The sequence below is a fragment of the Mus pahari genome, chromosome 3 (assembly GCF_900095145.1).
Source record: "Mus pahari chromosome 3, PAHARI_EIJ_v1.1, whole genome shotgun sequence".
In the NCBI taxonomy this organism is placed as follows: domain Eukaryota; kingdom Metazoa; phylum Chordata; class Mammalia; order Rodentia; family Muridae; genus Mus; species Mus pahari.
In genome coordinates, this window is record NC_034592.1 from 136,090,259 (window position 1) to 136,114,085 (window position 23,827).

The following is a 23,827-nucleotide window of genomic DNA, read 5'->3' on the forward strand; positions in this document are numbered from 1 at the left end:
CATGTAGTTGCTGGGAATTGAACTCAGTACCTCTGGAAGGGCAGTCACTGCTCTTAACTGCCAAACCATCTCTCCAGCCCCACCAGTGACCTTTCTTAAAAAATATTTATTTATTTTACCTATGTGAGTACACCATTACTGTCTTCAGACACAGCAGAAGAGGGTATTGGATCCCATTACAGATGGTTGTGAGCCACCATGTAGCTGCTGGGAATTAAACTCAGGACCTCTGGAAGAGCAATCAGTGCTCTTAACTGTAGAGCCATTTCTCCAGCCCCCAGTGATCATTTTTAAAGAAAGCTGACTCTCCCTCCATGAGAAGCTGTCAACTCAGCTAAGGATGGAGGCTTGTTAGCATCTCTTTCCTCCACCTGAGAAGGCTGCCCAATCTTGTGCAGTCTGGTAGAGACACAGCTGCTGTGAGTTCATGAATGTAAGTGAGCCTCCCATGTTCTGAAGACTGTTCTCTGCAGTTCTTCCCAGCGTGTGAGCATCTTTCTACCCTCTCTTCCACAGTGGTCCCCGAGCCTGGTGGGGAGGCACTTGTCTCTGTGTACACTAGTACCTTATTTTTCCTGGACATCTTTTTTTTTTGGTCCATGCTGTGAGTGGGTGCAGGGCTTCTCTTCCATTAGGTTCATGTTGTACCACTGAGCTGCACCTCAAATCAGCATCTTGGGTTTTGTGGAAAGCTTTCTCTCACTTTTTCTTTTCTTTTCTTTCTTTCTTTCTTTTTTTTTTTTTTGGTTTTTCAAGGCAGGGTTTCTCTGTATAGCCCTGTCTGTCCTGGAACTCACTTTGTAGACCAGGCTGGCCCTGAACTCAGAAATCTGCCTGCCTCTGCCTCCCAAGTGCTGGGATTAAAGGTGTGCGCCACCCCGCCTGGCCTCACTTTTTCTTTAAAGATTTATTTATTTTACTTATGTGAGTAGATTGGCTGGCTATCTTCAGACACACCAGAAGATTACATCAGATCTCATTACATACAGGTAGTTTTTTAGCCCCCATGTTGTTGGTGGGAATTGAACTCAGGACCTCTGGAAGAACAGTCAGTGCTCTTAACCACTGAGCCATCTATCTCTCCAGCCCCTCTTTCTTACTCATAAGCTCACTGGCATTCATGGCTTTGCCTGGGGTCATCTGTCTGTGCTGGTGGCACTACTTTAATCTGTTTTCTTCAGGATGAGAAAGTTTGGAATAGGCGACGTCATGTGAGGAAAGATGGGGGGGGGCTGCTTAGCATGAGATGGGTCTGGTGCTGGTGATAGAAAGTTTTCTGAGATGAGTCCAGGGCAAGGCATGTTTGGGGTCTGCAGACCTGAGAGCTGGCGCTCCCTTACTTGGGGTTGCTCTGAGGACAGTTTTCTTTTTCTTTTTCTTTCTTTTTTTTTTTTTTTTTTTTGGTTTTTCGAGACGGTTTCTCTGTTTAGCCCTGGCTGTCCTCGTACTCACTCTGTAGACCAGGCTGGCCTCGAACTTAGAAATCCACCTGCCTCTGCCTCCCGAGTGCTGGAATTAAAGGCGTGCGCCACCACGCCCGGCAAATGTTTTATCTTTCTTTTTTTTTTAAGGTTTATTTACTTATTATATGTAAGTACACTGTTGCTGTCTTCAGGCACTCCAGAAGAGGGCATTAGATCTTGTTACGGATGGTTGTGAGCCACCGTGTGGTTGCTGGGATTTGAACTCTGGACCTTCAGAAGAGCAGTCAGGTGCTCTTACCCACTGAGCCATCTCACCAGCCCGACAGTTTTCTACTGATGTAAAGCTTTGATGCTGGGTCTGGGCAAATATTTCCTGAGTTACCTCGCTTGAATAGACTCTTGGTGGCTTGTAGGATGAGAGACAAGTCTACTCTTGAAAAGGGTAAAGGTCAGACAGTTCTGAATTTAGAGTCTCGTTGGTTTAAATCCATTTTTTTTGGTAATTGCTTCTTTGGAGTCAGAGTCACCATTATGGACCCTGATAGCTTAGAAACAACCAGGCAATCACCTGTGTGTTTAGAGAGAAGCCTGGGAGGGACAAGAGACATATGTCCTGTCTCCTAGAGTCATTTAGCCTTGCTTGTGGGTGGGGTGGTGCAGGAGGCCATCGTTAGCTGTGTCTGGAGTGAGGTAAACCCTCAGTGAGCCACTCTGTCAGACCCTATTTTGACTCTTAAGCCTATTAAACAAATGGTCTGAGATCTGCAAAGATTTTGAATTGAAGGATGCAGATAGAATGGTGTCTAAGGGATGCTAGTCACTGTTGGACCAACTCATAATGTAAGAGACAGGGGCGGGCTGGTGAGATGGCTCAGTGGGTAGGAGCACCCGACTGCTCTTCCGAAGGTCCGGAGTTCAAATCCCAGCAACCACACGGTGGCTCACAACCATCCGTAACAAGATCTGACTCCCTCTTCTGGAGTGTCTGAAGACAGCTACAGTGTACTTACATATAATAAATAAATAAATATTAAAAAAAAAAAAGAGAGACAGGGACACAGGCAATGGGGTAGGGTGGAAGCACACAGGGAAACAAATGATTAGGAACATTACTGGGGGCTGGAGGGATGGCTCAGCTGTCAGCTAAGAGCACTTGATGCTCTTCCAGAGGTTTAGTGCCCAGAACCCACGTTGGACAGCTCACAACCTCCTGCAACTCTAGTTCCAGGGTATCTGACACCCTCTTCTGACCTTTGAAAATCACATATGCCACATACTCACATAGACAAATACACACACTCACACAATAGTAAGTCATCTAAAAAAAAATAACAGCGCTAGGGTTCAGCCTAAAATTGAGGTCCTGGTTTTCTTAGGAGTTGAGTTGCCTTGGGGCCATTTCCATACATTCAATTTTTCTAAGAGCAAGAAAAATAGGTTATCAAATCTGTCTGAGGAGAACCTTGCTACAGTCATGCTGTGTGACCAGCAGAGGGAGGAAAAGGATCAGTGTCCTGGGCCTGTGGGGGCCACTGAAGCATCACATGCGCAATGACTTGTGGGCCATGGGAGAGGGCCTTGCTTTGATCCAGTGAGACATAATGTGCTTGTTTCTAGACAGGATCAGATGGCAATAAGACAGAGTAGGAGGAGGGAGGATTATGGGAGGGGATTCCAATGTGCTATCTGTGGTCTTGGCCAAAGACCAAGACCTGTCTGGAGTCTCCCCAGTACTCAGTGCTTATGCTGGCCAGAGCACTTCCTTGTCCCCATGGCAGCCACACGATAGAGTTAAGGCTCTGAGCATAAGATAGAGAGGGCTGTGTGAAAGCATGCATTGCAGCCTGGGATGGCCCATCTAGCCTACGATTGTGAGAAGCAGCCTGAAGCACCTTCTTTATTGTCCCCTTCACGAGGAATCTCACCCCAGAACTCATTTCTTCCTTCTTTGGGGACTTGGAGCAGGCAACCTGGCAGTCATGATCGGGACTCAGTCGTTGTGAGTAGTACAAGGAGCTCACTCTGTGCCGGGCATGCTCTCAGAACCCATGTGTGATGGGAACTCGCACTCAGGAAGTACAAAGAACATACATGAACTACGTTAAAGTCAATTACAGGACTGGGTCTCGTGTCCGTACCAGTGACACTGATGTTCATACAGATATACACACCTATACCATGTGAACACACATAAAATGTATCTTACTGTGCCCATTCTGAGTTCCATTCTTTCTCACATTTGGAGTACAATGTGTCCTTGTTTTGGGCTCCAGGATATGTGTTATGCATGGTCACCCCCTGAATGCCCCCTCCCCCTGCTTTTGGTATTGGCATCTGCAAGCCAGCCCAGGAATAGGCTCTGGCTGAATATGTATGCCAGAGTGTACACTTAGCCACTCAGGTGTGGGTAGATATTGGTGATATCTTTCTCATCTAGGTCTCGGCTGACAAGCTTTTGGCCTGGGGGTTGCTCAGCCAGTCCTTTAACCTGACCGCCTTCTATAAACGGGTTCCTTACAGGAAGGTTGTATACTGTACTCTGAGTTACACAGGAGTAGGAATGAGCTTAAGGGCTGGGGAGAATGGAGAGCTGCTAAATGTTAGCTCATGCCATCGTGTTGCCAAGATTGGCTTGCTGAGTTAAGGATACCATGGAGGCGGTGAATACCTCCGTGAGGGCCTGCCTGGGAAAGGAATTTGAGATGTGCCAAGGTCACTAGTGAGTTTCTGGTACTACTGGCTAGACTGGGAATGATGACTGCTGTCTGGTGAGGTGTTTCACGGGGGAATGAGCCGGTGAGCTGTGTTTTCAGTTTCAAACGAGTGTGTAATACTCAGTGTGCAGCAAGCAAGAGTACAGACAGCAAGCAGCAGAGTCACAGCAGGTAGACAGATAAACATCAGAGTATCAGATCCTCACAATACCCAGCGGAAGCAACTGGAGAAGCTCAAGTGGGTGAGCAAGCAGAAGAAATGCCATGAAATCACCGAAAACAAATGACTTGGGAAGGCCTGCTGAAAGCATCAAGTAGCTGGACTTCTTCCTCTCTCCTCCTCCTCCCTGTCCTCCTCCCCCTCCCCTGTGTTCTCCTCCTCCTTTTTTCCTCCTCCTCCTTCTCCTCCTTCTTCTTGATTTATTTATTTATTTTATGTATGTGAGTACACTGTTGCTCTCTTGAGATACACCAGAAGAGGGCATCTGATCCAATTACAGATGGTTGTGAGTCACCATGTGGTTGCTGGAAATTGAACTCAGAACCTCTGGAAGAGCAGTCTGTGTTTTTAACCTCTGAGCCATCTCTCCAGCCCGAAGCTGGACTTCTTGCTGAAAAGCTTTATGCAAAATCTCATCTGTATGGATGGGCTTCTGTCCTTCCATCCCAACTGCAGTCATCTCTACCCTATGGGATAAACAAGGGTATCCTCTGTTGAAAATGCTTTTACTTCCGGCTGTTCTCGAGGGTGCTATGCAGTTAATACCCTCAGCTGTTTGCTCCCTGGCACAGTGTTAAGAGAGCAGTCTGCCCAGGGCAGGGAGCCTTGGAAGACTCTTGAGAGAAGTGTACTTGAGCCTGAGACAATGGGAGGCCTTTCATTTCCAAAGCCAGCTTTCAGTGAGAGTAAGCAGCATGTGACAAGTGACCAGTGTCACATATGTCCCTGGGGCAGCAGCAATACTGCAGAGTATGCTACCCAGAGGTGATGAGCTCTCATTCTTTAAGCAGGGTCCTTCAAGGCCTAGAGGAGGAGCTGAGGTCAGTTGTCTCCTCCCTTAGTCTGTGGACGGTTTATCTCCTCTGAGCCATTAGGCTCCCCACCACTCCCCTCCAACCCCTATCAGCTGCTTGACCAAGTGCCTAATTAGACATGCAAATGGTCATGGCCCTTAAAGTGAAGAATGCCTGCCTCCATTCACATCTTCTTAGAGAAGGGCAGTGAGAAGTCTGTTGTCTGAGATGAGCTACAGGAGGGTAAGGTAAAACTGCTGGAGGCTCCTATCTTTAACTAACAAGGCTGAGTTGAAACCTTCCTTTGGGGGAGAGCTGACCACTGTGACTCTACAGGGAAGAGGGCATATCTCTGGTGCCTGCCCCTATGGTCCATTGTTTCCTTAACCAGTCCCCCTAAAAGCAGACTCCTGTCGCATAACACAGCCCAGGACAGCTGTCTAGCTCTGAAAGACACCACTGTTTAGGGAAGGCAGGCCCCATCGGGGGAATCCCTGGGTTTGCCCTGGCACATACCTCAATCGCCTGCTCCCATTCACTCATGGACAGAGTTTGCCTTTATTTGTGTCTTGGCAGAAAGCCAGGGTTCGAGCGGGCAAGACCTTCCCCAGCAGTCCCGGAGAGTCACTGGAGCACCAGCTGAAGCCCGTGCTGGAGTGGGCCCACAGCAGCTTCAAGCCCACTGGGATTGAGGGCCTCCAACCCAACAGCAAGCAGCCAGGTGGGAAGGAACCCGGGGAACATGGTATTCCCTGACCAGCTTTGACTGTTCTGTTTTCTTTGCTCTGCCTTCCCAGTTCTTGACATCTACAGTGCTCATTGGAGAAGAATGATCTGAATCATTCACCCCCATGTATGACCCTCAGGCAAATCTTGGGTGCACATCCTGCCTTCTATAATCTTTGGACCCCTATTTTCCTTCTTATCTCTTAATATTAATGCATATAGAAGAACTGGCAGATGTCACTTTGTCACCAAACGTTCCTTGTGTTTTTTTGGTTTTTGTTTTTTGTTTTTGTTTTTCGAGACAGGGTTTCTCTGTGTAGTCCTGGCTGTCCTGGAACTCACGCTGTAGACCAGGCTGGCCTCGAACTCAGAAATCCGCCTGCCTCTGCCTCCCAAGTGCTGGGATTACAGGCGTGCGCCACCACACCTGGCTGTGTTTTGTTTTTTTTGAGAGAACAGTCTCACTACCTGGTTGGCCGTGTGCTGGAATTCCTAGCACATGTCGCCACATCGGGCTCCCTCGTGGCTTTTGATGGGTATCTAATTTTCTTTCCCAGTGTGTGAGTCAGATTCAGCCATGTCCACTATGATTCGACAGGTCCAATAAAGATATAAATAAACATCATTGCATGAGAGCCACAGAATGTAATTGAATTAGTTTCTAGTAGTTTTCATTGCAGAGAATCAGGTGAAATTAATGTTAATCATAAATTTTGACCTAATATTTTTAAAACTTAGCATTTTCACTTTTAGTCTACATATATTTAGTTAGTTCACTTTTCTGTTAGTACTGTTCTAAAAATTATGCCATTAGGTAAAAGCTAAATAGAAATTGATTAATGAATACTTATTAATTCACTTCATAAATTGGCTAATTAGATTCCAGGGTTCAAGCCAGTCCAAATTAACCAAGTCAGTAGCATCACCTGACAATTTGAACCTGACCTTCTGAGCGAGAACCTGACCTTCTGAGCGAGAACCTGACCTTCTGAGCGAGAACCTGTTCCTCCTGGCACTTCAAATACTTAGTAGCTCCATGCTCTTGTTGGTCATTGGCAGACATCACTGTATGTCACAGTAATGAGCTGGCTCTCTCGGGACGGATTCCCTTACATATTCAGATGTGTAAACCTATAAACAGGAGAGTGTGGCCTGCTTCCTGGGTGAGAGGAGCTTTGAATTGGCTTCTACTCTGGGCTCCCCTCTGGGGTTCTCTATGCCCATCATGGTCCCCTGCTATAGATGCAGCTGGATTCCAGGCAACACATGGCCTTGGCCTTGTCCTGCTTTGTCTCTTAGACCCTACAGTCAAATCCCATCTGCTTCCCTTGCAGAGGACAAAAGTCAAAGACGCACAACCAATGACTCTGCCGTTTCTGAGTACTCTACCCCACCCAAGCGCCTCAAGACGAATAGCTATGGTGGGAAGGACCTAAAGGGGGATGAGGAGAGCCGAGGTGATTTTGGGGAGATGCTGGAAGGTCTGGAGATGCATGATGCAGAACTGGGAGCAGCAGGTCCTCAGGACCACTGCACTGTGGGGTACAGGGGAGCAAGGCTGAGGCCAGGAGATACTTCCTCACTTCATCTCACACCTGTCCCCCTTTCCCCAACAGAACAGATGGCTTCTGATGTGACCAACAAGTGCAATCTGGAAGGTACTGTTGTCTCCCATCCCTCTTTCTGGGGGTGCCCCAGGCCCGCCTTACCCTGGCTTTGCCCTTCTGCATGGGTTTAATCCAGAGGACTCGGTATTGTCCTTGGTCAGGACCATTCCTGCTCCTCCTGTATTTGTTGCTATATGTCTGTCTATTTATTTATTTATTTATTTATTTATTGGGATAAAGTGGTATGTATAGTTTGCTTCCATTTTTAACTGCGTCTGATGAGGTTGCTTATCAGGGTGACTGGAGTTGGGGAAGAATGGAAGCTGTGGTACTTTAGTCAGTACCTGGAAACTCAGATCAATGGTACCTTGAACATTTTCCATGTAATAAGCACAGGTAGCTTTTAGGTTGGGTCCTCCTCGAGCTAATTCTGGTCTCCTTTCCCCATCTGGGTACTGCACTGGAATTCAGAAATGTGACATGAACAGACCTAATGGAGTTTGAATATACAGTGGGCTCTTCATTTACCTTCTTGGCTCAACGTGCCTTAATCTTCAAATATTTATCAAATAGTTACTCATTATTGGGTCAGGAAACAAACCTGGACCCAGGGTGCTATGGGCACCCAGGCTAAGCTGCATTTTAGAGCAGTACTGACAATTTAGAAACTTTCAACCCACAGTCATCTATGTACACCAAGAGTGATCCACCATTTGTTTCTTCCTTGAGGTGAGGCAGTATTGGTCATGTAATGGCTTTGTCCTCTTGAATAGTGATCAGTTTGGAGCCAAGGCTCTAAACTCATTTTTTACTGAGATTACTGAGATTCTAATCACATGCTGTGTTTACTGGGCATGGTTGCAGGCAGCCTCTGTATCTATCACCAAGCCAATCAGAATCACTACTAGGGCCCTAGTGTCAGGAAGTGAATGCTTATCAAAGATGGAGATGCCAGACCCAGAACACTTTTCGGCCTTTTATCTTTCTGCTTGGCCAGCCCTTTGCCTCCCTTGTGTTGCTTCTTGTTGGTTCGAGCTTGTCTTTCCCAGATGATGAAGTGAAGATGGCACTTTAGAGCATCTTTGGTTCTAAGCACCCACCCTGAACATGCCCAGTCTCTTCTGGGATGCTGCTAAAAGCAGTCAACACAGGACATGGCACAGAACTCTCAGGGCACAGCTGGCAAGAGGAAATGCTCAGAACCATCAGGACCAAGGCTTGGGCAGCTGATGTCAGGCCCTTGGTTTCCATAAACTCTGACACCTCTCTTTCTTTCAGAACACTGCTTGTCCTGCGGTAGGAGGGACCCTGTGTCCTTCCACCCCCTCTTTGAGGGTGGGCTCTGTCAGAGTTGCCGGGTAAGTCTTCTCCCTCCCATGCCACATCCATCCCCATCCGGGCCCCCAGCACAGACCCTGCTCCAGGCACTAGTGAACAGCTTTCCTCGGGCACACCCCCACACCCTTCCTGTTTGGGGGACGGGTGCTATAGCAGAGAAGGCCCTCCACAGGACACTCAGGTCACATGTACTGTCTCTGAAGAGCTTNCCAGGCCACCAGCAAGGGCCCCAGGGGCTTGCTAGCCAGGCGTGGCTGAGATCAGGACTGTAGTCTCACCTGCCTCTCTCTGGTGGCCAGGACCGCTTCCTGGAGCTCTTCTACATGTATGACGAGGACGGCTATCAGTCCTACTGCACCGTGTGCTGTGAGGGCTATGAATTGCTGCTGTGCAGTAACACAAGCTGCTGCAGGTGAGTGACCTTCCTTGCAGGCTGGACAANTGGGCCTTGGGTGCCGGGTTGAACCCCGCAGATCCAGCAGCCTGTAGTCAGCTAAACACAAAGAGAAAATGAGCACCCAGTGGGTATCTTGTGGAATCTATTGCTCACAAGTGTGTACTGCATTGATGTATTGAGGGCTGGGCTCNGGTCAGNTGTGCCCATGAAGTCAGACCNGTGAGCCTTTGGTTGGAAGGGTCTGGATTTGGAGGAGATTGGATGATTCATATCCAAGAAGTGGTTTCTTACCCTATANCTGAAAACCACTTGGAGGCAGGAGGTTGACCATTAGGCAGGGGTGATCGTCCCCCAGGGAACTTGGTCTGCAGGACGATCGCCTGGTAACCTTGATGCCGATTCTCTCTGGATACTCGANACAGGTGCTTCTGTGTGGAGTGTCTGGAGGTGCTGGTGGGTGCAGGCACAGCTGAGGATGCCAAGCTGCAGGAACCCTGGAGTTGCTATATGTGCCTCCCCCAGCGCTGCCATGGGTTCCTCCGACGCAGGAAGGATTGGAACATACGCCTGCAGGACTTCTTCACTACTGATCCTGACCTGGAAGAATTTGTAAGTCACNGGCTCTGCACTGACCCANTTACAGNCCCCAGNTATCTGGAATCCCGTGGGATCCTGTGTATGTGTCAAAGCNAGAGTTAAGTCTTTAATCTGAGACCCTAGGAAGCAGGGGCAGGCCTGCCTCTGGGATCAAGGATAGCCTGGTCTACATAGTGAGTTCCTGGCCATTCAAGGCTCCACAGTGAGAGATGATTTGAGATACAGCAACAGGCCTAGTAAGAAAGGTTGATATCACAGCACAGAAAGCTGAGCCATGAGCTGTGTGTTGAGCTGAAGGGCAACCTGCGTTAAACATTGAGGTTGAGTCCATCTGGAATGTGCACCAAGATCCCATGTGCAGACCATTTCAACCTCAGGCCCAGTTCCCCTCAGGCTTGTAGCCCTTGCTAGTCGACTGACACCTAGCAGACAATTCTTGCTTCCAGCACCTTCTGATGAGAGAACAAGAAGCAAACATCAGAGCTGCCTGGGACCAGCTGCCCCCACACTGTAGGAGTTTATCTTCTGTTCCTAGAGGCCTTGGCAGTTACCAGTCAAGCTCCTTATCTGTCTGTGTGTCTGTAGGAGGCAGCTGTGCCTCCTGTCTAAGGACAGAATGGCCAGCTTGTGCCAAACACGTTTTCACCAGTTCCCATCATAGCCTCTGGGCTCTGGAGGATGGATGGATACTCTGGGTATCTCTCTGTTTCTTATCTAGCAGGAGCCACCCAAGTTGTACCCAGCAATTCCTGCAGCCAAAAGAAGGCCCATTAGAGTCCTGTCTCTGTTTGATGGAATTGCGACAGGTGAGTTTGATGCTCTGTTGGGACAATGAACAACGCATGTAGGCCATTGAGAACATTAGTAGCAGAGGGGTCATGTGTGCCTGTTTCTGCTGTGCTCAATGGCCTCTGCCTTCTCACGCCACCATGTGTGTCACTGTAAGCCTGTGTTTGCCCCATAGACATGTGGGGATCAGAGACAACATCTGTTCTGTGTGGGTCACCCATGTATCAGGCTTGGTGACAAGTTCCTGTTCCTTCCATGTTCCCTGCCTGGATGCACAGGCCATTTCTAAAAGGACATGCATCTTGTTTTCCTTTGAGCATCTGAGAGTTTGCTGGCCAGACATGCAAATGATGGGGTAATCATACAGTGCTCTCCAGCAGACAGTGCTCTCCAGCAGGCAGTGCTCTCCAGCAGGCAGTGCTCTCCAGCAGGCACTGCTCTCCAGCAGGCAGTGCTCTCCAGCAGGCAGTGCTCTCCAGCAGGTAGTGCTCTCTGCAGTCAGTGTTCCCTATCAGGCAGTGCGTTCCTCTTCAGCAGGCAGTGCTCTCCAGCAGGCAGTGCTCTCCAGCAGACAGTGCTCTCTGCAGGCAGTGCTCCCTATCAGGCAGTGCTCTCTAGCAGGTAGTCCTCTCTGCAGGCAGTGCTCTTCAGTCCTGGCCGTTCTCTGTCTTTAATTTGTATACGTGCAGGAATCAGTCAACACGCACCACACTCTCAGGTCTGCTGTGCTAATGTTGCTCTTCATCCCCCTTTGAAAGGTCATCTTAGCTCTTGTGTTTTAACCTTTCTTCTTACCCGTTCCCTTCTACATGCATAAATACATTTACAGTCAGTTAGGGAACAGGTACTTTCCTCACCCTGATTCCTTTCCACTTCGTGAGATTTCCCATACTTGGAATGAGACAGTCAATATGGCCTGAGGTCCCCCGGGGTTGACACAGATCCTCTGAGGTAACAGGGATGGAGTGAGGGTCCTCATTGTGCTGCAGGAGGATTCCTTGGGCCTGATGGTCCCACAGTTGGCCTCACATTTGTCTTTGATCCTTCACAGGGTACTTGGTGCTCAAGGAGTTGGGTATTAAAGTGGAGAAGTACGTTGCCTCCGAAGTCTGTGCAGAGTCCATCGCTGTGGGAACCGTTAAGCATGAAGGCCAAATCAAATATGTGGATGACATCAGGAACATTACAAAGGAACATGTGAGGGTGGCCTTTATCCTGGGGTTCATTTTTTTCTTGGTCTTCCATGGACCTGGTGTCACGACATGCTATCTATGTCTTTCCCTTAGGCCCAGAGTTGTGGGTAGAACGGAACCAGAGACATTTCATAAAAAGTAGCAAAGTAGGAACAATTCAGGACTAATTTCTTTTAGTGGAATGTCTGAGCATTCAGGTTTTATGGACTGTACCTGCAGTTGCTGACTAAGAAAATTTCTAGAATTGAGTTTTCCTAGACACTTCACTAAGAATCTAAGCTTTATTTATTTTACACTAAAGCAAACTTTCATTATTATTATTATTATTATTGTAATATGTGTGCATGCACATGTGTGCACACACATAGTTGTGGCTCCCAGTACTATGGCACATGTGTGGAGATGAAAAGACCACTTGTGGATTCAGTCTGCTCCTTCCACATTTACAGGGCTTCAGGGGATCACTCAGGTAGCCAGGCTTGCATTGCAAGTACCCGAACCCTCCAAGACACCTTGTGGACCCCAGAATCAAGGTTCCCACTCTCTCTCTCCTTAGGCTTATCCCAGCCTTTTGTGTTTTTCCCTCAGATCGACGAGTGGGGCCCATTCGACCTGGTGATTGGTGGAAGCCCCTGCAATGATCTTTCCTGTGTGAATCCTGTCAGGAAAGGCCTGTTTGGTGAGCAACCATCTGCTTTGGCTCCCACAGATCTTACCACATCTGAGTGCTGTGGTGGCCAGAGAAGAAGCTGTCTGCTTCTGTTGATTCTTTTGTAGCATCTCGTTCCTTTGCAAATCCTCAGGCTTCAGGAAGATGTCAGCGAACAATGCTCTGTTGCTCCCTGTGTTCTTGCCTGGTCACTCCAGGGGCTAAAGGGGTTGGAATGTGCTGGCTTTACTGGTGGGCTATTGTTGCATTCTCTTGGTCTCCTGGAATGGGTACTTATAAGGAAGCTTTCCATCAAACCCTGTTCTCTGATGTTCTCTTGTGGATGCAGAGGGTACTGGTCGGCTCTTCTTTGAGTTTTATCGATTGCTAAATTACTCACGCCCTGAGGAGGAGGATGACCGCCCATTCTTTTGGATGTTTGAGAATGTGGTAGCCATGAAGGTTGGTGACAAGAGGGACATCTCACGATTCCTGGAGGTGAGTGGCCTGAGTGTCAGGACTGCTTGGGCCAGTGAGTCCATGTTGGTATTGAAGGCCACTGAGTACTGACAGGTGGGAATGATTCCCTAGCTTGTGACTAGATCTGAGGATGAAGAATATAGCATCCTTTTGAATGCATTGGAGAAATTTATTTCTATCGTAACCCTGTCTGTGCAAGGCACCAGTAATGACACCAACATCTACTTCTACTCCAGACAGTACCTTGTTTCCTGTTTCCTCTTTCTTCTGAAAATGGTAGCTTTAGGAGTCACAGAGAAGTTAATTATCTACCACTTGATGTATATCAAACCCCACAGTAGGTCGATTTTTAGATTTTAGTTTCTTTGGTTTAAATAAAATGTATTTGTTTTTTTTTTTTTTAATATTTATTTATTTATTTATTTATTTATTTATTTATTTATTATATGTAAGTACACTGTAGCTGTCTTCAGACACTCCAGAAGAGGGCGTCAGATCTCATTACAGATGGTTGTGAGTCACCATGTGGTTGCTGGGACTTGAACTCAGGACCTTTGAGAGAGCAGTCAGTGCTCTTAACCGCTGAGCCATCTATCTCTCCAGCCCATGTATTTGTTTTTATTTCATATGCATTGGTGTTTTGCCTGCATGCATGTCTGTGTGAGGGTGTTGGATCCCTTGGAACTGGAGTTACAGACAGTTGTGAGCCAACATGTGGTTGCTGGGAATTGAACTCAAGACCTCTGTAAGAGCAGTCAGTGCTCATTGATGCTGGGCCATCTCTCTATCTCCAGTCCCCATGTTTGTTTGTTTAAGACAAAGTCTTGTGTAGCCTAGGCTTGTCTTAATCTCTTGTTCTTTTTGTCTCCACCTCTAAAGTGCCAGGATTACAGGTGTGTGCCTACATAGTTTGACTGTGCCTTAGTTTTCTTTAGAGCTTTACAACTTCGGCCTCAGAGGTGATAGAATTGGCTATTTTTCAACTGTCATGTGTACTTGTTGCTGGGTGTCCTGAGCCATGCATTTCCCATATTGTCTTTCAACTAGAGTCTGATTTAGCAGAGTCTGATGTCTAGTACCTTTACCTTTGAGCACTTTCTGTCATTGTCGTGACCCAGAGTGGGTAGGTCCGATATTATTTGTTACCCAGCATTCACAGGTAGAGATTAGCTGTCTTAGTCATTGTTCTATCGCTGTGAAGAGACACATGACTAAAGCAACTATTATAAGAGAAAGCATTTAATTGGGGCTTGCTTACAATTTCAGATGTTTAGTCCATTATCATCATGGTGGGAACATGACAACATGCAGGCAGGCATGGTGCTGAAAAAGTAGCTGAGAGTTTTATACCCACATCCACAGGCAACAGGAAGAAATAGAAAGAGCCAGGGCCTGGTGTGGACTTTTGAAACCTCAAAGCCCACCCACCCCCAGTGACTTTCTCCAACAAGACCACACCTTCTAATCCTTCTAATCCTTTTTAACAGTTCCACTCCCTGGTGACTCATATTCAAATATTTGAGTCTATGGGGGCCATTCTTATTCAAACTATCACATTCCACTCTTTGCCTTCTTCTTTAGACTTGTGGTCATACCATAATGCGAAGTGCATTTGGTCTAACTTCAAAATGTTCCATAGTTTTTCATACCTTCAACACTGTTTAAAAGTCAAAAGTTAATGAGACTCCTGGCAATCTCTTAACCGTTGACCACATGTAAAATCAAAATATAAAGCAGATTACATACTTCCAACATACAATGACACTATATATATATATTACCATTCCGAAAGAGAAGAAAGGAACCTTAGTGAGGAGATATTAAACTGTAGCAAACTGAAAACCAGCAGGGCAAACTCTTCATCTCCATGTTTGATGTCAAAGTGCTTCTCGGATCTCCATCTCTTTTTAGCTCTGTTGAGTACAACATAGTTCTCTCTCCTGGGCTGATGTCACATCCTGTTGACATCTCTCTTTGGCAGGTATCCCAAGGCAGATATGAGTTCTCCAATGCAATGCAGGCTTCATCTCACAACTTTACAGAATGGCCTCTCTGGACCTCTCTGCAGGGACACGCCTGACACACACCTGTCCTCAGTGGTTCCTCTGAACCATAAAGGAAGAGTCCATAACTCCTTTCTTGTATTTTAGGCTCTAAAGCCAGAACCACGTGGCTCAGGCTGCCAGGTTCTGCTGCTTTGTGGAGCTGCAAGTTGGGCCCTCCTTTTTAGTTACATGTATTATCGATAGTTTCCTTCACCACTTAAACTTTTTTTTTGATCCCTTTTCACAAGTTGGAAATGAGGTTGCATGGGGCCTTGCCCTGAGGTCACCACTTTCTTTATCCCATTTAGCATTAGGCTTTTCTCTAAACTTTTTATTTCCCTGAGCACTGGATTTAGCTGCATTACACTTCCTGGTGCTTCTTTTCTCTTCAGACTATACATATTATATTTCTCTTTATCTAGCTTGTTCCTTTTCATTATAGCTCTGCATAAAATTGATTACTGGTAACTACACTACTCAGTCATCTTGAAATACTCTCTGTCAAAGGCCTTCATCCAGAAACTCTTCAATTTAGCCTCCGGCAGATTTTTAGGACAAGAGCAGAAAGCAGCCATATTCTTTGTCCAAACATCACAAGAATGGTCTCTAGACTAGTCATTAATATTCTCCCTTTCTGAAACTTCTTGAGCTAGGCCCACATTGCTCTCAGCATTGATGTCCATATGCCTACTAGCGTGCCCCAATTTTAAACTTTAGCATTTAGGCTCTTTTCTACTCAAAGTTCAAAAGTGCACATTCTGTCAACAAGCAGCATGGTCGGGCACATCACAGTGATACCCAACTCCTGGTACCAACTTCTGTCCCAGTCACTGTTCTGTTGCTGCAAACATACATCATCTCTGTTCCTGTGTGCAGCTAGGAAAGCCTTGTCACCTGACAGGTCAGACCGGGACTGAGTGACACTTGAGTCTTGGTGTTTCCAGCAGCAGCTTCCCCTTTTCTTCCTGCAGTGTAACCCAGTGATGATCAATGCCATCAAGGTTTCTGCTGCTCACAGGGCCCGGTACTTCTGGGGCAACCTACCTGGAATGAACAGGTAAGAACCCTGAGGGGGACAGGGAACAGAGAGCAGAGTCATATCTAGGTCTTCTTTGACATTCCAGGCTTCTAGAAAGTCCTGACTTTGGGCTGCTCTGACTAGCTAGAGCACTGGGAAGGACTCCTCAGGCAGCTGCCATGCTCCAGCTTCAGGGCAGGTATTTCTCCAGGTCCCCCCAAGGGCTGTGAGCACTGTCAAGCCCCTCTATTCTTTCCTGCTGTGCTAAGGCTTCCATTGGCAAATGTTAAATGTCAAAGACACTATTCCTTCTGTCCCTGAGATGAGGTGGACCCTGAACCAGCACCTGGTGACCAACCATGGACACAGCTGAGTAGCAGTTACTGGCTTCCTCCAGTTTTCTCAGTCAGGAGCATTTCCCACCCTTTAGGAAAAAAAATTTTTTTTTGAGGTTATAGTTTATTTATAATATTCCTCCCTCGAAACCTTCCCCATACTCTTTCCTGCTCTCCTTCAGACTCATAGCCTTTCTTTTTATCAGTTATTATTGTGTATATATATATATTTGTGTATACATATATATTTCTAAATATAATCTGATGTGTCCATATAACGTTACTTGTATGTGTGTTTTTAGTCCAGGTTGGCATGTTCACTGGTGGTGTCCTTGTCACCTCACATCTGGACAGTCAGACCTAGTGTCTAGTTCTCAGTTTTAGACATAAAGCAAGTGACTCTGCACAGGCCTCCTTATCTCTTCCTTTGTGATTTCAAGAACAGCCTGCTAAGATAAAAAATGTGCCTATAGTAGCCATCCAGGATATGCAAATGAATTGAGCTGTGAAACACTTTCAGAAGGCTGGGGTAGAAGCATAAATTTTGGGAATTTGTTGAAGTGTGGGCAGAGGTCAGAGGGTCCTGAAACAGGTCTTAGATATTGTAATTTTTTTAATTCAAAATTTTAAAATTTTGAATTCAAATAATATTGTTTTTGTCTCTTGGATAGTTAAGATTTATTCAGTCAACCTTCTAATTAAAACATACCATATTCTTGTTTGGGATCACATGGGCTGGTTTATTCAACATTCAAGCTGTCCTTGCCAGGCACTGTCTTGCTGCCAATTCAATGGGGGACACAATGATGTCAGTGGCTCTTGTAGAGCAGACATACTGGAGGGAGGGATAGAGAACACAGAGAGTGATTGTATAATCAAAGTTGTGGAGGTGGCATTGGAAATTAGGGTGGGGAAAAGAGAGGCCTCATCCAACGAAAGTAAAGAAATGGAGCGATTCCAGGCAGAAGAGAGGGCTCTGGGATAGATGGTGGGTGGGCATCCCCAGACCAGCTTGGAGCTCAGTGTTCTTAGGTTAAGAATGGCTTGGACAGAGAGATGCAAGTATTTCTGACTGAATGGCGCAGGCCTATGCATGGTGCCAGTCAGTTATACATGGGCACAGGGCATTCCAAGAGATTAGTTGCTTGAATTAATTGAAGTTAATTTAAGGTATGCAATATCTAGGAGGGGGAATTAGAGCGGATATGGGGGCAGTAATGAGGCGATGAGTGCAGAAGGAGTTGAAGTGGTCGATTATTATGCTGTGTCCCAGAAGGTGCCATCCGGTGAGAAAACAAATGAAGGTGGTGGCAGTGACCTTTGTGGTTTGTAGCATGGCAGGATATTTGAACCTTTTGTTTATGCATTTGGTGGCTTCCAGGCTAGGATGATGGGATAGCGTCAGTGAGCTGTGCTGGGTGACAGAGTGGATGTATGAAGTGTCAGTTGGACTGAGGCCTGTGCAGATCTTTTCACTCTACAACCCTGGCTGGCCTGAGACTCCTTATGTAGGCCAAGCTGGCCTTGAACTCACAAAGTCCTCCTGCCTCTGCCTCCTTCGTGCTGGGATTAAATACATTCACCATGCTCACCATGTTTGTATGAATCTTAGTCTTTGAATCTACATAACACGGAGCTTTCCACGTCCCTTTTCTCCTGACCCCTTACTTCATTTAGGTCCACAGAAGACACAAAAGGGGGTAGGGAGCCGGCGAGAGGGCTCAGTGGGTAAAGGAGCTTGCTGTACAAGCCTGATGGCCTGAATTTGATCCCCAGAGCTCCTGTAAGGTGGAAAGAGAGCACCAACTACAAACTTGTCCTCTGACCTCCCAACACTGTGGGATGTACGTCCATGTACATTAAATATACATGCACACATTAGCAGTAAATATATTTTAAAAGAAGAGTTAGGGCTGGCATTGGAGGATGTATGTCCATATACATTAAACATACATTTACGCATTAGCAGTAAATACATTTTAAAAGAAGAATCAGGGCTGGCATTGGGCAGCTGGAAGGTATGGTCAAGGGAGATGCTTGGCGTGACTCCTCAGCCCCCTGTGGCACTCGGTCTTCCTTTGTTTTGGCTTTGAAGTGGACCCTGGGCCTTACCACACAGACTTGTGTGTTTTCCTCCTGGATTGAGCAGTGCTCACTGCCAGAGTACACTAGCATGAAGCAGAGTCTCCCCTCGTCTGGCTTGCGAGGTCTCTCACATGGACCTCCTGGGCAGACGCTGGAGAGTAACGGGTTTTGGCTGTCCCCAGGCCCGTGATAGCTTCAAAGAATGATAAGCTCGAGCTGCAGGACTGCCTGGAGTTCAGTAGGACAGCAAAGGTAAGCTGTGGAGTGGACATGACACTGTGCCCTTGGCTCTGTCCACATACGTGGTGCCTGCTCATCCCCTCACAGACTCCTGGTGCTGGGCCTCCTTCCCTACAGACCTGTTCTGTCTCCTTCCAGTGCAGAGTAGGCGATGTTTCTGATGCATAAGGAATAGATGCCGCTGGGCTCTGCAGTGGTTAACGTTGGATGCACAGGGGCAGTGTTGCAGATGCTCTTTGGAGTAGCGAATAGTGGTGGATGCTGCCGCAGAAGGCTATGTGCTGTGAAGTCACAGACACACAGGAAGGCCTCCCCGTGTCTGCTCCTCCATGTCTGCATAAGACAAAGGCCCCACTGCTCAGGCTCTGGCTGGCCTTCTGAGTCTGGATGGCTTCTGCTCCCTCATGACCCATCAGTAACTGGTGTCTTGGTCCCCTTGTGATCCTTCATGGTCACTTTTGGCTAAAATGTATGAGTGTCTGGTCCTCCCTGTTCATTAACTTGGCATGTGTGGGACACATAAAGAATCCTTTCCAGTCTGTCTCTCTGTCTTCTCCCTGTATATGTCTGTCCCTGCCACCTCTCCAAATCCATGCCTTCTGTCTTCTGTCCCTTTGGATGTTTCTGAGCCTGAGTCCACTCGGAAGCCTTCTGTGCTCACCCTGCGATGTTGTTTTGTTCTCCAGTTAAAGAAAGTGCAGACAATAACCACCAAGTCGAACTCCATCAGACAGGGGAAAAAACAGCTTTTCCCTGTAGTCATGAATGGCAAAGACGACATTCTGTGGTGCACTGAGCTCGAAAGGTGAGCGCATTAGTTACTTTTTCTATGGCTGCGATAAGACACTAGGACCAAGGACATTTCTAAAACAAAGAGTTCATTTGTGCTTATGGTTCCAGAGAGATAAGAGTCCATCAAGCAGGGCTGCAGGAAGCATGGCAGGCTGGGATGGTGGCTGGAGCGGCAAGCTGAGAACTTACATCTTGAGCTGCAAGCACGAAAGCAAAGACAGTAAAGGCACTTGTCACACGAGCTAGACAACCTTAACTGGACCCAGAAAAGTTGTCCTCTGATGTCCACACACCTCAGGGTGCATATTTACCCAGACATGTACTCACATGCATATACACCAACTAACTAAATTCAACTAATTGAAAAATGGCCGTTTGTGATTCATAGAAAACCTGTAGACAATATTGCTCAGTCTCTCCGCAAAGGGGACTCTTCTGGACCTGGAAAGCCTAGCAGGAAATGTGATTTACGTGATTGTGATACCATGTGACCACAGACACGTGATTCTGAGGCTTGGTGCAGAACAATGATACAATGTCAATGTCAAAGCAGAGGAGAGCCATCCTGGGGTCAGTCACTGCCCCATTAGCGATGTTTCTAGAATCCGGTTATATGCATTTCTCTTATTACATGTGCATTGCTGCTTTCCCTCTATATATGTCTGTGCTTGGACAAATGTCATAGGCAGATTCTGAATTCTAAATTGTACTCAATTGAACTGGGGTTGAAAATAAATCTGGTCTAGGGTGTGTGTGTGGGGGGGCATTGCTTCTTCTTAAAGAAACTGTAGGGCTGAGATGATGGCTTGTCAGGCAAGTTTGAGTTTGATCCACGTATGGTAGGTAGGGCAGGAGGATCATTGGGGCTGTTGGTCAGTCAGTTTAGCCTAATCTGCAAATTCCAAGAGGCCCTGTCTCAAAAAAAAAAAAAAAAAAAAAAAGTGGATACATGGCTCTGAGGAATAACTCCTAAGGATTGAGGATACCTCTAGCCAAATGTGCACAGACATGTCACACACATACATCTCTCTACAGACATGTACACACATACATCTCTCCACTCTAAGAAATCGCTAAACTTATCTCATTGTGCTTTGAAGTCAAATACAAATCTTCTGGCTGATGGGCAAGCAGTCATGGATTAATTCACACCAGGCATTTAAGAATGGTCCCTGGGTGGCAGTCCCTAAGGATATGAGGCACAGTTCCTGTGCAGGAGACACAAGACAGCACCAGTGTCCTGTGATTCAACAACCAGCTGTCAGCAAGTATTCTCAGGAACCAGAGGAACTGGTAGTCTAGAAGGGTCCTTTAAGCCCAACAGTCCTGAGAGAAGGCATGGGGAAGAGTAATTGTGGGCAGAGGCAGTGGCACCCTGATAGCTTTGTCAGGCCTGCATTTGCGGAACACAGCTGCTCTTGGTGTTCTGGGGACAGACATGGACCATTCTAACCTCGTGTCTTTTGTTCTGGGGACAAACATGGACCGTTCTAACCTCATGTCTTTTGCTCTGGGGACAGACGTGGACCATTCTAACATCTTGTCTTTTGCTCTGTGCTCTCCCTGCACTTGCAGAACACAGCTGCTCTTGGTGTTCTGGGGACAGACATGGACCGTTCTAGCCTCGTGTCTTTTGCTCTGGGGACAGCTGTAGACCATTCTAACTTCATGTCTTTTGTGCTCTCCCAGGATCTTCGGCTTCCCTGCTCACTACACGGATGTGTCCAACATGGGCCGTGGTGCCCGCCAGAAGCTGCTGGGCAGGTCCTGGAGTGTGCCAGTCATCAGACACCTGTTGGCCCCCTTAAAGGACCACTTTGCCTGTGAATAGATCTACCCAGGACTGGGAGCTCTGGGGTCTTGGGGTTAATGCCGGGAATTAGGAGTCATATTGATCCTTGAAGCACCTCCAGCTCTGCCCTTCCTTGGCTCATCACTGTGGGGTCTCACTATACAGTCAGCTCTCTCCTGCTCAGTGGTAGCAGAGCCTCCTGGCCTTACAGGGGAACTTCCTGTGCATGGCTCAGACTAGCATCTTAGAGTGGCCCAACATGCTTCTCGTGTTTTTCTCATCTAAGATTTTAAAACCAAGCCAGGTGGTGGTGATGCATGCCTTTAATCCCAGTATTTGGGAGGCAGAGGCAGGCCTCTGAGTTCAAGGCCAGCCTGGTCTAAAGAGCGAGTTCTAGGACAGCCAGGGCTACACAGAGAAATCTTGTGTTGAAAAACCAAAACAATTCAACCAACCAACAAACCACAAAACAAAAACAAAACAAAACAAAACAAACAATTGGAGAGCCACAAGGCAACATGGGAAAACTGTGCTTTTTTTTCCGGTTTTTGCTGCATTTTAGGCAGTTACATAGAGTTTACCATTCTGTTTAATTAAAGTCAATATTTCTCAGCAATAATCTCATCTGCACTTTGTTTTTCTGTGGAAGTGTGCTGTTGAGTATCCACATATCAAGCACAGGGTGCCAATTTCTATCTTAGGGTTGTACTGCTGTGAACAGACACCATGACCAAGGTAACTCTTATAAGACTCTATTATAATAACTCTTATAATAACATTTTATTGGGGCTGGCTTACAGGTTCAGAGGTTCTGCCCATTATTATCCAGGCGGGAGCATGGCAGCGTCCAAGCAGGTATGGTAGGTACAAGAGGAGCTGAGAGTTCTACATCTTCCAGGCAGCTAGGATGAGGGTCTTAAGCCCATGTCCATAGTGACACACCTACTCCAAGAAGGCCATACCTCAGAATAGTGCCACTTGCTGGGCCAAGCATATACAAGATGTCACACATCCAGAGCCCATCGTGACATGCTCCTGCCTTTAGTTAAGAAGAAGGGGCTAGGGAGAGCATGGTTCACTTATAGCATATAGAATAGAGGGTAAGAGGGACATGGGGGTGCATGTGACCCCCTAGTTCACTTATAGCATGTAGAATAGAGGGTAAGAGGTACATGGGGGTGCATGTGACCACCTATCAAACTCTCACTGATCTTCTGTTCCTCATGGTGTGGAGTGGCTTGTCATAGATCAGGGTCTCATAGAGTCTGACTCATAGGGAACTACTAGCAGACAGGGTCGGGGAAGAAGCTTTGCAAGGGGAAGGGGGAAACCACAGAGGTTATTAGAAAGCTGCCCCTGGCTACAGCATCTCTGGGGAGATTTGCCATGGTGACACAATAGGCAATTAGCAAAAGATGGGGCCCGTATCCTCTACTCCCTGAGGACTCCAGACCCGAGGGATGGCTGCCGCACAATCAAGCCATCTTGTGTACAGCACTATACCAAATGCCAGGACAGGATTAAGCAGAATAAACCGCTTCCTCCTCAGAACCTCAGGAGAAGAGGCCGACAGGCCCTCCAGGTGAGGGGCTCTGGGGTGTCTCAGCCTGCTTGTGGGGCATAGGGTGGAGGTCTTGAGGGGACTGTCCCTTTTCTCAGTTTGAGCTAGGCTTGAATTTGAGTGACCCAGGCCGTGTGGCTATAGGAGAATATGACGGTACTGGGACAAAGGTTGGAGTTGGCATCCCGTGTAGGTCTTTTGCTTTGCGCTTGTGGGTTTGTGTCTGAGGGCTGATAGGCAGCTGTGTTGCCTGGATCAGATGCCTTAATTTTCTGGAGTCTTAAGTTCACATTTGGAAGGCGTGAATGGTATACTCCCTGTACCTTTGAGGTTAGTGACATCCGTGGGAGAGATCTGGAGAAAATGATTTGCTTATGCCTCATGGGCAGCAAGGCTTACACTTGTGATAGACGGCATTAAGAAAGTGAAAGTCATCTGTCATCTCTGTGTTAATGGCAGTGAGGATGATGGTCATGAGGACAGCAAGCAATGGTTATGAATCAGGAAGTCCTTAGAAAGGACGGGACAGTATTGCCCAGATGTGCAGCAGCTGCCTAATGATGTCAACAGCAGGCACTGAAGTCTTGGTGTCCCTTGTTAGGGGAGAAGTGAGGCTTTGGGTGCAAGGCAAGGATCTTGTCTGGGTTTCAGACCTGGTCCTGGGTCAGTCCCATGGCTGTGTGATGATGGTGGGGTGCGCAGCAGGCACGTGACTTCTCCATTCTTCTTCCATCCTTCTTGCTTTCTAGCTAAGTGGTTAAGGGTCTGCACTGGCATGTTCTTGGTTCTTTATCCCTCTCTGGAGCAGATGATCTGGGTTCCTGTACTGGCAGCCCATCCCTCCGTGCGAACAAGAGTATTCTGGTATCTTCTTAGGGTCTCTCCATTCCCCAGCTATGAATTCTCAGCCTCGTGGGGCTGGTATGTGGCTCAAATGATTGAGTGTTTGGGAAGCATGGCTGAGAGCTGCTATTTCCTGCAGTTGAACCCTCCTAGCAACTGCTGGGAGGCCTGACTACTGCAGTTCTAGG

The 23,827-nt window shown here is 47.2% G+C and overlaps 1 protein-coding gene across 1 annotated transcript in view; it reads left to right on the plus strand.

Annotated features, from left to right (window-relative positions):
- LOC110318039 (DNA (cytosine-5)-methyltransferase 3C) overlaps window positions 1-21,274 on the plus strand; it is a 33,763-nt gene extending 12,489 nt beyond the window's left edge. The window contains exons 5-19 of the mRNA XM_021192798.1: window positions 3,862-3,978; window positions 5,729-5,897; window positions 7,213-7,335; window positions 7,495-7,536; window positions 8,764-8,843; window positions 9,123-9,235; window positions 9,643-9,829; window positions 10,536-10,623; window positions 11,658-11,803; window positions 12,388-12,478; window positions 12,798-12,946; window positions 15,945-16,030; window positions 18,594-18,663; window positions 19,338-19,456; window positions 21,133-21,274. Of these exons, the coding sequence (XP_021048457.1) occupies window positions 3,862-3,978; window positions 5,729-5,897; window positions 7,213-7,335; window positions 7,495-7,536; window positions 8,764-8,843; window positions 9,123-9,235; window positions 9,643-9,829; window positions 10,536-10,623; window positions 11,658-11,803; window positions 12,388-12,478; window positions 12,798-12,946; window positions 15,945-16,030; window positions 18,594-18,663; window positions 19,338-19,456; window positions 21,133-21,274 (1,722 nt within the window). The remainder of the gene's footprint in view (window positions 1-3,861; window positions 3,979-5,728; window positions 5,898-7,212; window positions 7,336-7,494; window positions 7,537-8,763; window positions 8,844-9,122; window positions 9,236-9,642; window positions 9,830-10,535; window positions 10,624-11,657; window positions 11,804-12,387; window positions 12,479-12,797; window positions 12,947-15,944; window positions 16,031-18,593; window positions 18,664-19,337; window positions 19,457-21,132) is intronic.
- Window positions 21,275-23,827: the final 2,553 nt, after the last annotated feature.